Genomic DNA, 14,582 nt, shown 5'->3' with positions numbered 1-14,582 from the left:
ATCAGTCTGAACTGTTTTATTTAAGTGGACAGTAACTTCATTTATACTACTGTTAACATATATACTTTAAGGTGAATTTGGTGGTCTTACGCCAAAGCAATTTCAGAGAAAACTTAATGGATTAATTCTTATTGCATACATTCTCACTCCTGAAATGCAAAATATTTGTATATTCAGGGTTGCAGCTGGCTTTTCCATGTGAACAAAACATAAGACAGAGCTGAAACTAGAGAAATAAAACTGGCAGCAAGAAGACATAATTCTCTTCTTATTCCAACGCTCCTTGGTTAGGTAGTTCATGCACTTACATGTACAATAGAGGCTCAGTTCCTCTGTAGAGAGTGGCTGGCATCTTGTAGATTATTGTTGTGGCATACAGATCAACAGAAGCTGTTTTGCTTGAGTCTGAACTCTTGAGAAGTAAGTAAATTCCTCTAGTCCAGTGGCTAAGGTGTTTCATCGGAAGTGGCATTTGTGTCTCTGCTGTTCTGAATGTCAGAGGTGGCTCAGGTCTTCTGTGATCAGTCGCAAGTCAGTGGGAGAGACTGACATCCTTTTTCTGAGGAGGAGACAACTGAGTCAAGATTTCCAGAAACATGGTTAACGCTGCAATCCCTGTGGTGGGAAAGAATAGCCCCGTCTGCTTCCTGCCTAGATGGATGGTGCCTGAAGCCAACCCTTTAATTCTGTCAGTTTACTTTTAATGAAAGAATGTGACAAAAACTCAATGCCATGTTTCAAATTCTTCTGTTTGACTCCAAATGGAAATCTTTATTGAAACTCTGCAATGTTTCCCAGTATTCGAAATAGCTGCTTAGGCCGATAAAAGTAGCAGCATGCAGTAGACCAGGCCGGCACTGGTTGTTCATGTTTTTCCCTAAATTCCATTTAGCAACGTAACTTACTTAGATGCCAAAGTATATATAGAGTTTCTGCAGGAAGGGATTTTGTGACCCATTGTAAAAATTTACTGACTGTAAAATGTAAATTCTAAATGCTTTTTTTTACTTTTAATTTTGGCTGTGTCACAAGTCACTAGATACAATTTTTTCCCCTTAAATTCTTGTGAAGTGGTTTAGCAGCAATTACAGCTTCAAGTTCAAAATGTTCAAGTGCCTCTGAAAGTAGAATGCAGATTAAGAGGGGATCTGTGATAATCCAAACATTTCTCTCTTCTGTTAAAGATCATGTTTCTTGTTTTTAAGCTTATGCTACCAAACTCAGAATGAGCTTGATGTGTCCTCAAGAGTAACTTTCAAACTTTAATTTCATCTGTAGCTGTCAGCATAGATCTAGTGTTCTGATACAGTAAAGTATACATCTATCTTAAAGCATCTGATTTTTGAAGGAGTGCTTTCCACATGGCAGACTGTAATGTCAGGTGGATTTCTGAGTGTTTTGCATGTATATAAAAAACTGTTCTGCAGACCCTCTGGAGGAGAGCACTCAGAGGTCTCGGAGTGGTGGAAACCTCTCGACTTTTGAGAGGGGAAATGCCTTCGTTTTTATGATGCACCCTGTTCTTACCTTTTAAGATTTAAGCCATCTTGACCCTTTTCAAATTAAGAGGTCCCATAAATCACCCAATGAAACCAGTTCTCTGCTGACTTTTGCCCTCAGGTGTTTTAAAGCATTCCCATTATTTTGTCTTGGTTACAGGAACTATAAACCCTCCAGTTAGAATTTGATATCCTGTGGTAAAATTTTTACTTTTCCAGATGGGAAGTAACATTGTTCAGGTCACAGCAAAAAAAGGAACATTTTGGCCCATAAATAAAATTTATGGAGCTATATCTGAAATCTACATATAATTTAAAAAAAAACCAAAATTTGAAATAAGTGTTATAATATTTGAAATATTTGAAATAATTATTGTAATATTTGAAATATTTGAAATAATTATTGTAATATTTGAAATAATTACATCATGAATGGTTGAAAATTGGAGGTTTTTTGTTTTGTATTTGTTGCTGCTGTTTTTTTCTTGGGGAAGGGTTATAAGTTAATACATGTGTAGAGTACTTCAGTCTGTACATTGAGCTTTTTATGAGTATTAACTACCAAAACCTAAGTGTGGTTTAATGGTCTCAAATTGAGAGCAAAAATGTATGTGGAATGCAGCGAAATCATTAACCTAGTACAGATGATTCCATTCTATTGGTTTTTTAATAATCTTATGTAGAGTTTTACTTATTTTTATTAATTTCTCTGCAAAAGTTTTTCTTGAAATCTCTGATTTCCATCTATGAGTGCATTACTTTGGTAAGAATAGTGGAGTGCTATGAGCAGTATTAGATAACTGTTATGAAGCTCCTGGCAAATAACTTGCCTAAAACTTTTCCTCTTCCTTTCTTTCTAAGTTTTGTGGTTAAGTAGCTTCAATTTTGAGTTGTGTTAATTGACAACAAAAGAACCTTCAAAACAGATCCTGATTCAAAGTGCAGTCAGTAGTGAGTTTTGTAACTTTTTTTTTCACACCTGTGGTTTAAAATTCTTCTTCTGTGTTACCTGTTGGACAGCTTCTAAATCTTTTGTCAATGGTAAAAATCCAGAAAAGTAGTAGTACATATGAGTAGGTAGTGTTACAAGGAAAACAGTTACCTTGCTGATGAGTAGGCGCTGATGTCTTGTACTTCCATTGAATAAAAGGGGACATGTGAAGGTATTGGTGAGGTATTAAGGTCTCTTGTATCATAGAAATTTTTTCTCTTGCTTTTTATTGAGAGGAAATAGTTATTGATCAGAAATATCTCTAACATTTTTTCTTTATTCTGGTTATTCCATAGCTTAATTGACAGAAGAGGATTTATACAGCCAGATACACCGCAATTAGCAGGACCATCAAATGGCATTACTATGTACGGGGCCACACAATCTCAGAGCAACATGGTAGGAATCATCCCATAGTGTTGTTCATCAAGATTCCTGTGAATGTTTTCCTTCTCCACTTTCATGTGAACTAATCAAGTAATAACTAACTGCTGGATGCAGCTGACACTCTGGGTGGAATGACTTGTTTATTAACAGTAAAGAAAAAAAAACAAACCCAAGGCTTTTTTAATGTACATTTCACACAGTGTAATAGTTATTGCTCATGGATTCTAAAAAAAGAGAGGCTTTTCTACACTTGATGTGTTGAATGTACTGGCATTCTGACTTATACTGTTGACACCTGCTGTGTTTTGAACTGGAATATTCAAGTATCATGGACTTGCTCTGGTTCATCATTTTCCAGCTAATTGTTATTTTGTGTGGCACTTTCTTCATACTCTTTTGCTTCTTTGCTTATACACTGCGGTTTTGCATAGACTAATGTGTTTTAAAAAGCAAAGATGAACAAAGAGGAGTTTCTAGGGGAGAAGTGTGTGGAAGAAAGAGCAGGAGGACACCTAACTTCCAATGAACAAAAAATGGCAACTGGATTGTTACAACAAAAGTCTTTGAAACTGTGCCAATAGTTTTTACTGTGGTTTTTTGATGGTAGCACTGGCTATCATAATGGAAGATAGGATTTCCAGTGCCAAGAAGAGGAGAATAACTGGAAAAAGATCTTTTTCTAAAGGCAAGCATCTTACATATGTGCCTGTTGCTGAATTGTTATCCACATATCTTCGTATTATGTGGGATTCTAAGATGTTGTCAAGAAGCCATGAGTTATGGACACCCTCCTTCAGCCAAAAAAGAGGAGGCCACTAGGTCTTCTGACATAATTCAGCCTTCCTTTTGAACAAAATAAAAGGCTCACACTTCCCAGACAGATTAGGTTTAGCGTCACTGATAAACTGGTATAAAAATTTTGCTGTAGTTCCTAAGCTGTTTTTACTTATTTTGAGGATTAAATAGAAGATTTGTTAGTCTCCTTAATCAGAAAATGTATTGGAGAAACAGTATTAATTCTGAATCTTCTGTGAGGTGGAGAGGTGCAGAACAAGGTAATGCTCCGTACAGATTTTGTTAAAATAAAAAGGTAATTCTGAGAAGACAAAAGGAGGTTAAAAACAAAAAAAAAAAAGAAAGCAAATCTTAGAAATAGCTTTAAGTTTTTAAGGAATTACTCAAACTTTCTGACTCTGTCAATGTTTCTTATCTTTAAGGATAAAAACCCTCAATAAGTCCCTGGCATTAAATTATATTAACGTTATAAGAATTATATTTGCATCCTAAGAAGATGCTATGATTGTTACTAAGTACTAATGCAAAAATAGTGTGCCAGTTTGATAGAAAATCGACTAAGTTTGTCTCTAGAAATGGAGAGGTCTGTTACTATGCTACTTTGTCAAACAGGGAGCTGTTGTGATTTTTAGAGTGTAATACCTGTAGATACCTAAATTCTTCAAAGATCTGAACTTCTTACATCCTCGAAGATCCCACTACTGAAGCTGGGAAAGGATTGGGTTCTTTAACAGTTGTCAGGGTCACTGGGAAATGAGCAGCTTTCATTTCTGAAAATGATCTCTCAGAAAAAGCTTGAAAAACATAATACTTTGTGTTTGGTGTGGAGGAATATCTTCAAGACTGTAAGCCATTTTTCTCAGGGTATTATTCCTGGCCTCTATCCAAGACCAACTGGCTTCTAGTGACAGCTGGCTATGAGCATTAAAATTTCTCCCTTGAGTTTTGTTGTAGACTGTTGTAGACCAAGACCTGCTTAGTTTCCCAGTCTCTCTAGCTCTATTTTCTCTTTCCTCTTTCAAATCTTGTATTCTTTCCTTGTTTGACAGTTGAGTTGTTTGAAGCATAAAATTTTATAAATTCATTCCCTGCTGGCAACAGTGCAGTGGGACATATAACTTTGCCTCTGATTTGTTCGTTTTTCACATTTCCCTTTTCTGCATTTGAACATTTTTTCTCATTTTGGAAGACACTGTACTGAGAGGGAGAGTCTTTGTGGAAGGAAAGGTTTCCCTTTTACCTCATGTCCTCACTGACAAAGGTTAGGCAAAAGATGAAATACGATTCATTTTTCCCTTCTGGAAGGTTGCATACCTCTTAGGGAAAAAAGGGCAGAGGCATAATATCAAAAAATGCTTTCTTGGAACTGAGGCAAGTGGGCCACAAAGAACTTGTTAATTTGAAGGGAATGTATGTGGTTCTGCAGCTTGCATTATTATAGTTTCAGATAATGACTAGCAAAGTGAAATGCCTTAAGATTATTGTGACTGATTATTGTTGCAAGCTCTTCATTAGATTGATTGCCCAAGTATCTCTTCTGGTTATTAAGAAGTTTTTTAACATGAAACATAGAATGTCACCCATTATGAGATCATATTTTTCTCTGTATTTTATTCTTTGTTTCTTTCACTTTAAGGTTTATTTTCTTTGTATTCTGAAAAATGTGGTTATTTCACCATAAACCCATCAGCTACCGTTGCCTGGATCTGCACTTTGTAGGTAGCTTTCTCTTAGAAGCCTGAGTTGAGTCTTGGGTTTTGGTATTTGTATTCCATTCTTTAGAGTAATCCATTCTGAAGAAACACAGAATCCATCTCACTCAATGCACTTTTTTTAGAGGAATTAGTTTCCTTTATTTTTACTATGGTGTCTCTAGGAATTATGTGTGGCCTTGTAAAGTGATAGATTTTACTTCTGTCTGCCTCTGTGTCAGGACAGGGGTGGTTTGGGTTTGTTTTTTCAGGGGCAGGGTTGTGTTAAGAAATTTGCTTGTTCTCCTGCATTCTAGGCATCTCTTTCTCAGTGCTTAGCTAGTTCCTTGTGTGCCAAATTCCCTTATTTCCTGTTGCCCCTTTCCTTTTCTGGATACAAATTCTTTACAGTGCTTTTCCTATACATATCACTGAAAATTGTAAGAGCTCTAATAGTGCACCCACGGCATCTGTTAGCAGTGAGACATGCAGCAAAGCCTTCTCCCAAATGTTCACATCAGTATCTCTAGCACTGATCTGGAAACAGGAATCCAGCTGACTCAGGGAACATTAACTCTGACCATCCTAGCATACTCTCTCCTTTGCTTTTCATATTCTCTTTATTAAAAGTATTTTCACCAAGATAGTACAAAGATCAGCAAGGATAGGAGCCCTGCTTTACTGGAGTTTTATGAGCATATTTCCTTGTATATTTTCTGTCATACTTCAGAAATGTAATTTATCATTGCCCAAAATGGAACTTAAGGCTCTTAGCAAGTCAACATTACTACGGTCAAGGTTAATAGAGGATTTTCATTAAAGCATTTTACTTTGCAATTAAAATGGATTAAGGGCACACACAGTAAATCAACTTCAGCTGTTTGCTTTGGACTGAGGTATGATTCAGAAGCAATTCTTTTGATTGTTCACATTTGCTGCGTTTCCATTTACATCGCAGAGCGGTATCAGAGTGCATGTACTAGGTTTCTTCCAGAAGATGTGCTTCCAGAATGCACCTAATGTGCTCATCAGTCCTTAAAAATAAAGAGCAGGTAGTCTGAATTCTTTCCCCAGAACAGGTACAGTTTACCTTTTTGGCTTCAGAACCGTTTCCCAGATCTACTCCTGGTGCACTGTACTACTTGCTAGTGGAGCCATTGACTTGGTGGGTTTTGTGGCTCAGTTGTTGCACAGTACCTGCAATGCCGTGGTTTGGAGTGTGAAATCCTACAGCTGTTGAGAACAGTTATGCAGCTCCATCCCACCACCCTTTACTCATCCATTGTATCCTTCTATTATGGTATTTCAGCATGTTACTTCATAGCGCTGTCATTCAGTGCTGTCAGTCTCCTCCAAACCTTTTGTTGTTTGTACTTTATTCAGAGATGCTGAGATAATTCAAGCTTCTTTTCTCCATCTTCTGAGAAATCTTCTGAGAACTGTAAGAATTCTTTACTGTTGCTAGTTTGTAGAAAACTTTTGACAAAAGTTAATTTTAAAATAAACGTTTATAATCTCTGGCTTTGGCATTAGAAATGTGAAGAATAAATTGCCATGTACAACAACTATGTTAACATGTGTGTTTTGTGTAGCTTAGAGAAAATCAGATTTTCTTCATAAAAAATGTTGTTCCTTTAGTTGTTTGTATTTATTATTTGTAAAATAAACACAGAACTTTAGGTTTTGTCTGCTTTTCTTTAATTTGTGCCTTTTGATGTGAAAATAGAGAGAGGGCTAAAAATTTCAATGCAAATATGTAATTGAATTTCTATACTTGTAGAACTTAGTAAACCTGTCTTACCTTCAGAATCTGAAACAGTGGAAATCGTAATTGGAAAATGAAATCAGTAGATCTGAAGTAAGAAGGTAGTGGTGGAATAATGTCTACAGTAGATTTTTAGCTGTTCAGATTTTAGAGCTTGGCTTCCTTTTTTTGTAATCATAGGCTTTTTTATTTCATTTGAAATGTTGGTGTTTAATTCGCGTGATTAATAGCTGTTAAGACTTTTGGCCCTAAATTTCATTTAGTTTAGAATAAAATATGGGATCAAGGAAAAACCATCATGCCAGGCCTATAAGCAAACCTGATTTCCTTGTTTAGATTTGTGTTGGCTCTTTACACTCAAAGAGTAGTCTACCTGTATAGTATGTGTTGGTTTTGTCAGTTGCTTTCGAGAGCTTCACTGAATGCATCTACCTTTTCTAGTACACACTCCTCTCACTTTTGAAAGTTGTTTCCAGCCTGCATTGGTCACCATTAAATCGAACAAAGTAAAAAGAAAACCTGAAATGTGTCTGACCAAGAGGGGAGGCTGTAGGGAAGTGACGAGTTCATGGAAAATGAAGAGAGAGCTTTACAGCTGCTGAAAGTGTTTTGTGAGGCTCTGTTTAATGGAGCTTTATGAGGCTACTTTCTTTTCAGTATCGATTCAGTTGAAATGCACTGGTGTTCAGTAAGAGGAAAATTAATTCAGACTACACAATGTGTTCAAGTAAATTACCTTCAGATAACCTAAATCTGTGTAGTTGTATTGCTTGCGACACGGTAATGACTTCGTTTTGAATACTGGTGCCGAAGCTTCACCAAAGCAGCAAGTCAGCAGCTAACATTATTTCAGTGCACCCCAGTGCTCATAGGCAAACCTTTGTTATCTAACATACTCATTGGCTAACGCTTTTCAGAGAAGATGGGCTTTGTTGGTTAACAGGAAGGTTGGTTGAAGGGCTATAGTTTAATATAAATAAGCGGAGCGGGCATTATTGATCAAGATTGAATTATTCACACTGAATTACTAATTGAAAACTTCTTAGTAAGGTATTTATGCAAGGCTTTGGCTTTAAATCTGTGAGTAATCCCTCTAAAATGGTATGGGACTACTCCAGTTGTTTGGCTAGGGCTCTTCATCGTTCGGGGTGTGTGGAAAAAATTGCTTGCAATATATGTGAACTCAATTTATGTAACAGGAAGTCAGTGCATTTACTTTTCAGAAAGCATAAGTGTTGAAAAATAAATGTGTTAATAAGTCATGAAACTGAGTAAGCGTTGAATTTCTGCCTGTCAAAAAGCAGTCACTTTGGGAGTCCTAAACCATTTAGACATGTTTAAAATGCTACTTATCTACTGTGACCAAGGAGTTTGCTTGCATGCTTTCTGAATGCAATGCATGCATCCAGCATTAAGCCATTCAGGGCTGGAATGTCAGAGGAAGCGTTCATGGTTCCATCGTACAGTAAAAGAAGCAAAAGTCTTTCCATGAGTTTACACAGAGTGTATCTCACAGTGGCTTATTCAACTTGAACGGACACTTTAGGGAATTGCTGTGATGTTAGTAGTGACACTTATGACTGGGGGTATCTTGAACAGACGTTGGATTTGTAATGTCTTTCAGTAATTTGAAGTCATCAGTTCTAAAGTAGAACATCCCTGAGGTAACAGTGAATAGGCGTGTCTAACCTCTGGATACATGTTTCTATTCTGCTTGCTTGCTTCCCGATTTTCTTTGCTGCATTGGTGTTGTAGATGTATTCACTGACTGTAGTGTCTCTCTTGCACAGCAGAACAGTAGTATGACAAAAAAATCCAGGGGGAATTTGGAAATCTGAAAATGTTATAACTAATCAGGATATGAATGAAATATATATTGTCCTTGGAAGCTCTCAAAAATCATGTCAGTTTGTGTTAAAGAAACTTAATTTGGCAGTAGGTGTACTACTCATTAGCTAGCTGGACGTTATTGAAACACCTACCTGTCTTGTCATCTCAAGGGATGAATGATGATTTTGTATAAACAGTTACTAGGAATGATCTAGAGCCAAAAGCATTCCCGGTGATACTCACTGAGCTTAATTGGATTTACATAATGCTGAATTTCATTTGTTATTGTGGAAGTGCTTGCCAGAAAACTTATGGTTTGTACCTTGATTCTTCACATTGTCAAAAGTAAATTAATCTAGAAACAGCCTAAAATCATGAAAGTTGATATCAAATTAATGCATCTGCAGTGATGCCTAATTTCTATTAATTACTCTATCCTCTAGAGTATTGAGTGTAGTGCAGTATATGCTGTACAGTGAATATAATAATGTTTGAAATTGGGGGGGCGGGGGATGCAGACACTAGATACTTTTCCTTAGAGAGGCTTTACTGCCACCTGCATTAAAGGGATTCTTGTTCAGGAAAACTCCTGTAGTGCATTAATTATGACAAGACACTTGCCTAGTGTTTTTGAACTCAGGAAGCTGCTTGGATTCTGCCTTTGGGGCCTCTCTCTGAACTGCAAGCATCTCTCGGGTAAAAGGAGTGCTGTGGAATTGGTTCACCTCGCCTGGAATCAGGGGGTGCCCAAATGCAGTTAATTACACACAGCCTGAGCAGCTAGGCTTTCCAGATGGCTTTGAACAAGAATAAGCAAAGTATTTGGATTACAGTACTCACAAAGTACTACCTTAGAGGTTACCAAAACCCTTAAGTGAAGACTGCAAATGTTTATCGTAATCCCCTTTGATAGTAACCCAAGGCACTGGCTTGGTTATGCATACTTTTATTTTTTCTCCCCTGGGCAGCATGCAATGGGATATTTGGGTGGCTAACCATGGAATGATACTAATGCCTTTCTTTTTTCTCTTCACATCCCATTATTTTCCATACCTTTTTGTCCATATTCTCCTTTTTGTTATCTGTTTTGTTTGCCTTATATGATTTTTGACACCCTTCCATTCTGCAGTGTGACCAAGATCAGTGCATTCAGAGCACTAAATTCGTTTTGCAGGCTGCTGCCACCCCCCTCCTACAGAGTGAGCCAAGCATAACTAGCGAAGAGCTACCTTTGCCAGGAAAGACTACTCTCAGTGGGCCTTGTGCAACTTTAACTCTAGGGCAACCAACACCACCATCTTCTATGCCAAATCTCACATCAGATACAGGTTTGACAGACATGATACCGTTAGAAGAGGAACACGAAGGTCATCAGTTTCTCACTCCTGAAGAAGCTCCATCACCCCCTGGGATGCTGCCAAGTGGAAGCCCTATTACACACAGCCATACAATGCACGTCCTGAGTCTAGCCAGCCAGGATTCATTGCATGAAGACTCAGTACGTGGTCTTGTGAAGCTTAGCTCGGTTTGACCAGCTCTTGTGAACGTTTCACCGTTTGTTGGTGTCTCTACAAATCTCTACTTACCAGGAACGACACTGCAGTGCCGCTGTAAGACTTTGTAACATGCCTATAACGGAAACTTTATCACCTAATGGAGTCTACTAAAAAGACAAATTCTTTTTTCAGTGGAGCTGTGGCATCCTTTTGACCAGGTTGTTAACGGTTGTGCTTGGGTGACTGCGTTTGCCTTCTCAGCAAAACCAGAAACGGTCAATAGTCTTGTTTCCTGAAGCTTGGTTACAGCAAGTGGGAAGTCAGCCTGTAACAAACACCGTGTACAGTACAAAAGAGAGAGATTCTTGGATGTAAGTGTCATGCTCTGTGTTCTATGCTCTTGTAATACACACTTGTTAAGGCTTACCACACCTGTGGCCGGGATGATCTGCACTTACATGTTATGCTACTAATATTTGAGATAGAAAATTACCATTCCATTTGTTAATACAAAAAGAAAAAAAAAAAAAAGAAAAAGAAAAAAAAGACTGCAGGTAGGGATTTGCATGCCACGCTACAGTATGTGTTACAGTGGTGTTGGTATTAAGAGAAAGTGCTGCTTTTTTTATTTGTGACTTTCAAAGTGCTGTTTCATTTAAAGACAGTGCAACAAACAAATTAATGGACTATATTATTTTTTCAATTTATTAAAAGTTTATTTTAAATTAATCAGTGGTGCCTAGAAGATGGAGAATTACCGGTTTGATCATGTTGCATATCATTTAACCTTCTGTTTAAGTATTTAGAGTGAGGTATTGTGTTGTGCCATACCACGAGATTCTTCCACACCCTGATGTGATACAATTACCTGTGGACCTACAATAAAATGACATCCTTTATTTCTTGGACATGTGTACAGTTATCCTTGCAAAGTTTTCCTGGGGAAAGAGGGGGAAATGGTGATTTTTTGGATGTAGCTTGTTAAGGTTTGTCTGGAATATGTTTACATAATGAAACCAGAGCTATGGAGGAAAGACTGGTTACAATTAGGATTGCTTCAGCATCTTTTATGGGTTTGTGAGAGATGTGTGGTTTTTTTCCCATAATAAATCTTTATTTAGAAACAGCAGAGTTAGCCACTGTAATTCTGTGTTCCTTATCACATGGCTAAAGGGCAAGGGTCTTAAGATTCAAGGCACACAGATTACTGAAGCAACTTAAATAGTTAACAATATACTGTAGCTTCCCCCCTCTGTCATCCTTCATTCATGTCTGTCCTTTCATATTTTAAAAGAAAATGTTGATTTCATAGAATTCTTCTGTGCTGTTTGTTTGTTTTTAAGTAAAGCACAAGAAGAAGGGCACAGTGATTTTTATAATTGTTTTTTGTGATGGCCAAAGAGAACCCTCATTAAACTGAGAAAGTTTAATAGCTTGAATACTGTGTTTACCATGCTTTTCAGGAGCTAGAATCTGGATTATTTTTCCTCAGGACAAACTAAGTGCAAAATGTGTTTTATCTGATGCTTCTGTGTCATGTGTCCACGAGTTAAGAAATGTGACAGTTCTGTATTGTTCACCATGGTCACTCACTGACACCAAGCTAAAAACCTGCTTGTTTTTACTTCTGTTGTTGAAATTGAGGACGATCAGCCTGCAGAGAATCAGTCCCCTGTGCTGCTGAAGCATCAGACAAGATACCGACAGAAACCCTACTCTAAGATTTCATAAGCAATCTGTTTCTATAATTGATGATGCTAGCTTTGACCTAATTCAGCATGTAGAGCACAGCAATGCTTTCTGTCTGTAACTGCTGTAACGGGTCCTCCAGAGAACCTCTGGCAGACAACTCTGTCCCAGCTACTGGAGCCATCTTCCCAGCATTTTCCTGAAGCTGAGACTGACTCGAGTTCTTTCCACCAGCCAAACTGTAGTCACAGACATGTACCAGTTGGCCGGTCCCCCAGCAAGCCCCAAGTATCAGCACTTATTTCCCTATCTGCTCTTGAAGAAGAGTCAGTGATGCTCATCATCTTGATTTCATCTTTCCCTGGTGTAGCTTCTCATGCACAAAGCCATGAATTGCATCAAAGCAAGTGACGGATTGAGGGCTGGTGATGCTGGTCTCACAGACCTGGGTGAAGAATCCCAGCTTTGAGTTTGCAGACCAGTCCTTGACTGGAATCACTGTCACGTGGATGTCTGGGGGTCATTAACTCACTACACAGAAGGGCAAGTCAAAGATTCCTAATGTGGTACCAGAACTTTCTGCCTGTAGCAGTAAGGATGAGGGAGGATCGCTATTTTAGGGAAATTGTTCTTTTTAAGTCTCCCAGAAATCCCCGGGGGATTTTGTGCTTCCAAGAACGCTGACTCCGTGACAGCGCCTGCATGTCACTGCCACTGGGGAGCAGCGCAGAAAGCTGCTCTTCAGCTCCCTGCACACAATAAAATTAGTGTCAGCTTTAACATGAGGCAGAAGGGAGGAGGACAGGATTAGCGCCTCTGTGATGTTTTCCTTGTGCTCACGCTTTTCACCATCGTTTTTTGAACCTTCTGTTGTGTTTGTGGGGCGTGAGAAGCGCCTGACGAATTGGAAACAGATGTCCCAGTTATGTGCTGGTTCAGGTGACTTTTTCCTTTTAGTTTTTAACATGCTGCCCGTGTTTTGAAGTGTGGCATTTGATAATAAATTGAATACTTTGAATGTGTTTATCTATGTATTTTTATCACCTTTATTTTAAGTCCGTTTGCCTTCCCATCTGTCTCTGAGCCTGTGGCGCCGCCCGCCTCCCTGACAGGGCTGCCTTGTGAGGACATCTGCTGGAACGTGGCGGAACTAAGTCTGGTGACCCGCACAGGGTCCTTGCGCTCCCTGGCTGAGCAGCAGGCTGATCGATGGGATGCCGCCTCTAACAGGGTTTTAGGGCCGTTCCTCTCACCTCCGTCGCAGCTGTCTTCGATCGTGGGCGCGCCCTTCCTTGGAATTTGGGCATCCATCTGGAATGAGTCAGCAAAGTAACTCTTCATCACCTACTCTCCCGATAGGATTCCTTCCTTTAGCGTGTTTGGACTGCGATTGCAGAGCCTGCACGGGAGGGAAGCGGTGCTGCAGTCCACGTGAACACTGCACAGGGCTTTTTCTATGGGGAGTTCTCTTTGACAATTAGCACACTAAGATCGAATAGTTCTTTCCATGTTCATCTGATTTGTAAATGTAGAATCAAAGTGAAAGTTGATATTTTCAGTGAAGTGAATATTTATTTTTTTTTCTTTAAAATCCAAGATCTTTGTGTAAAAATAGTCATTTTATCTTATTTTAATAAATACTTTGTTCTGTTTTCTCTTTTTTTAAAATAACATTTTTCCCTTCTAGATGTCAATATAGTATTCCACGTAGCATGAAATATAGGGTTTCATAAAATGATTATAAAGGCTCTTTATTCCTGTGATTTTTCAAATGACACTTCTATTTTGAAAGGGAGTTTTATGTTCCTATCAGTTAAATAGTAATGTAATAAATGACAACATATTGTTGTATTTTTGTATTATAGCACATCCTTTATCAACTTTTCATCTCCTTGTGCTAACTGATGGTGCAGGTAGAGGTCGTTTTGGGTAATGTGGTTAATGTGTTCATTAAAAATAATTGTATGGAGGGAAGATTAGCTGCTTTGCAGTTGATGTTTGTGAATGATCCTAGAAGGAGGAAACTGATCTCATAAACCCGAAGACCTATAGGTTAACAGCATCTCTTACAAGGGAAATGACCCATGTGTGATACTGCAGATTTTGTGTTTGTTTAAACCTGTACAGTGAGTCTAACAGGTCACAGTAAGTAAATTATTGCCTAATGTTCAGAATGCTAAAGGGTCATCTCTGCACAACAATGAAATCGAACTGCTGTTTTGTGTTTTAGTTCCCAAATTTGATACAGTTTGAAGAACAACTCAGCAATGTTATATAGAGGCATCCAATCCTTTCTTTAATTCTCTTCTGGTTTAAATTATATGTGGGAACTTTCATCATGTATGTGTTGATTTTTGCCTTCCCCTTCTTATCAGCAGTAGTGCCCTGAAGATTCACAGAACAGCAGGGGCTGGAAGGGACCTCTGGAGACCATCTAGT

General features: G+C 38.3%; 1 protein-coding gene across 1 annotated transcript in view; it reads left to right on the top strand.

Moving 5' to 3' along the window:
• The window catches only part of ZDHHC14 (zDHHC palmitoyltransferase 14), a gene marked incomplete at its 5' end in the record, with an annotated part of 101,362 nt that extends 89,779 nt beyond the window's left edge, over window positions 1-11,583 (top strand). Inside the window, 2 exons of the mRNA XM_084261978.1 lie at window positions 2,787-2,889; window positions 10,088-11,583. Coding sequence (XP_084118104.1) covers window positions 2,787-2,889; window positions 10,088-10,489 — 505 coding nt within the window. The 3' untranslated portion in view covers window positions 10,490-11,583. The remainder of the gene's footprint in view (window positions 1-2,786; window positions 2,890-10,087) is intronic.
• Between the last annotated feature and the right edge of the window lie 2,999 nt (window positions 11,584-14,582).

This window comes from Gallinula chloropus (genome assembly GCF_964237585.1).
Source record: "Gallinula chloropus genome assembly, chromosome: 3".
NCBI classification, from domain to species: Eukaryota; Metazoa; Chordata; class Aves; order Gruiformes; family Rallidae; genus Gallinula; species Gallinula chloropus.
This window is presented reverse-complemented; position numbering and strand designations above follow the sequence as displayed.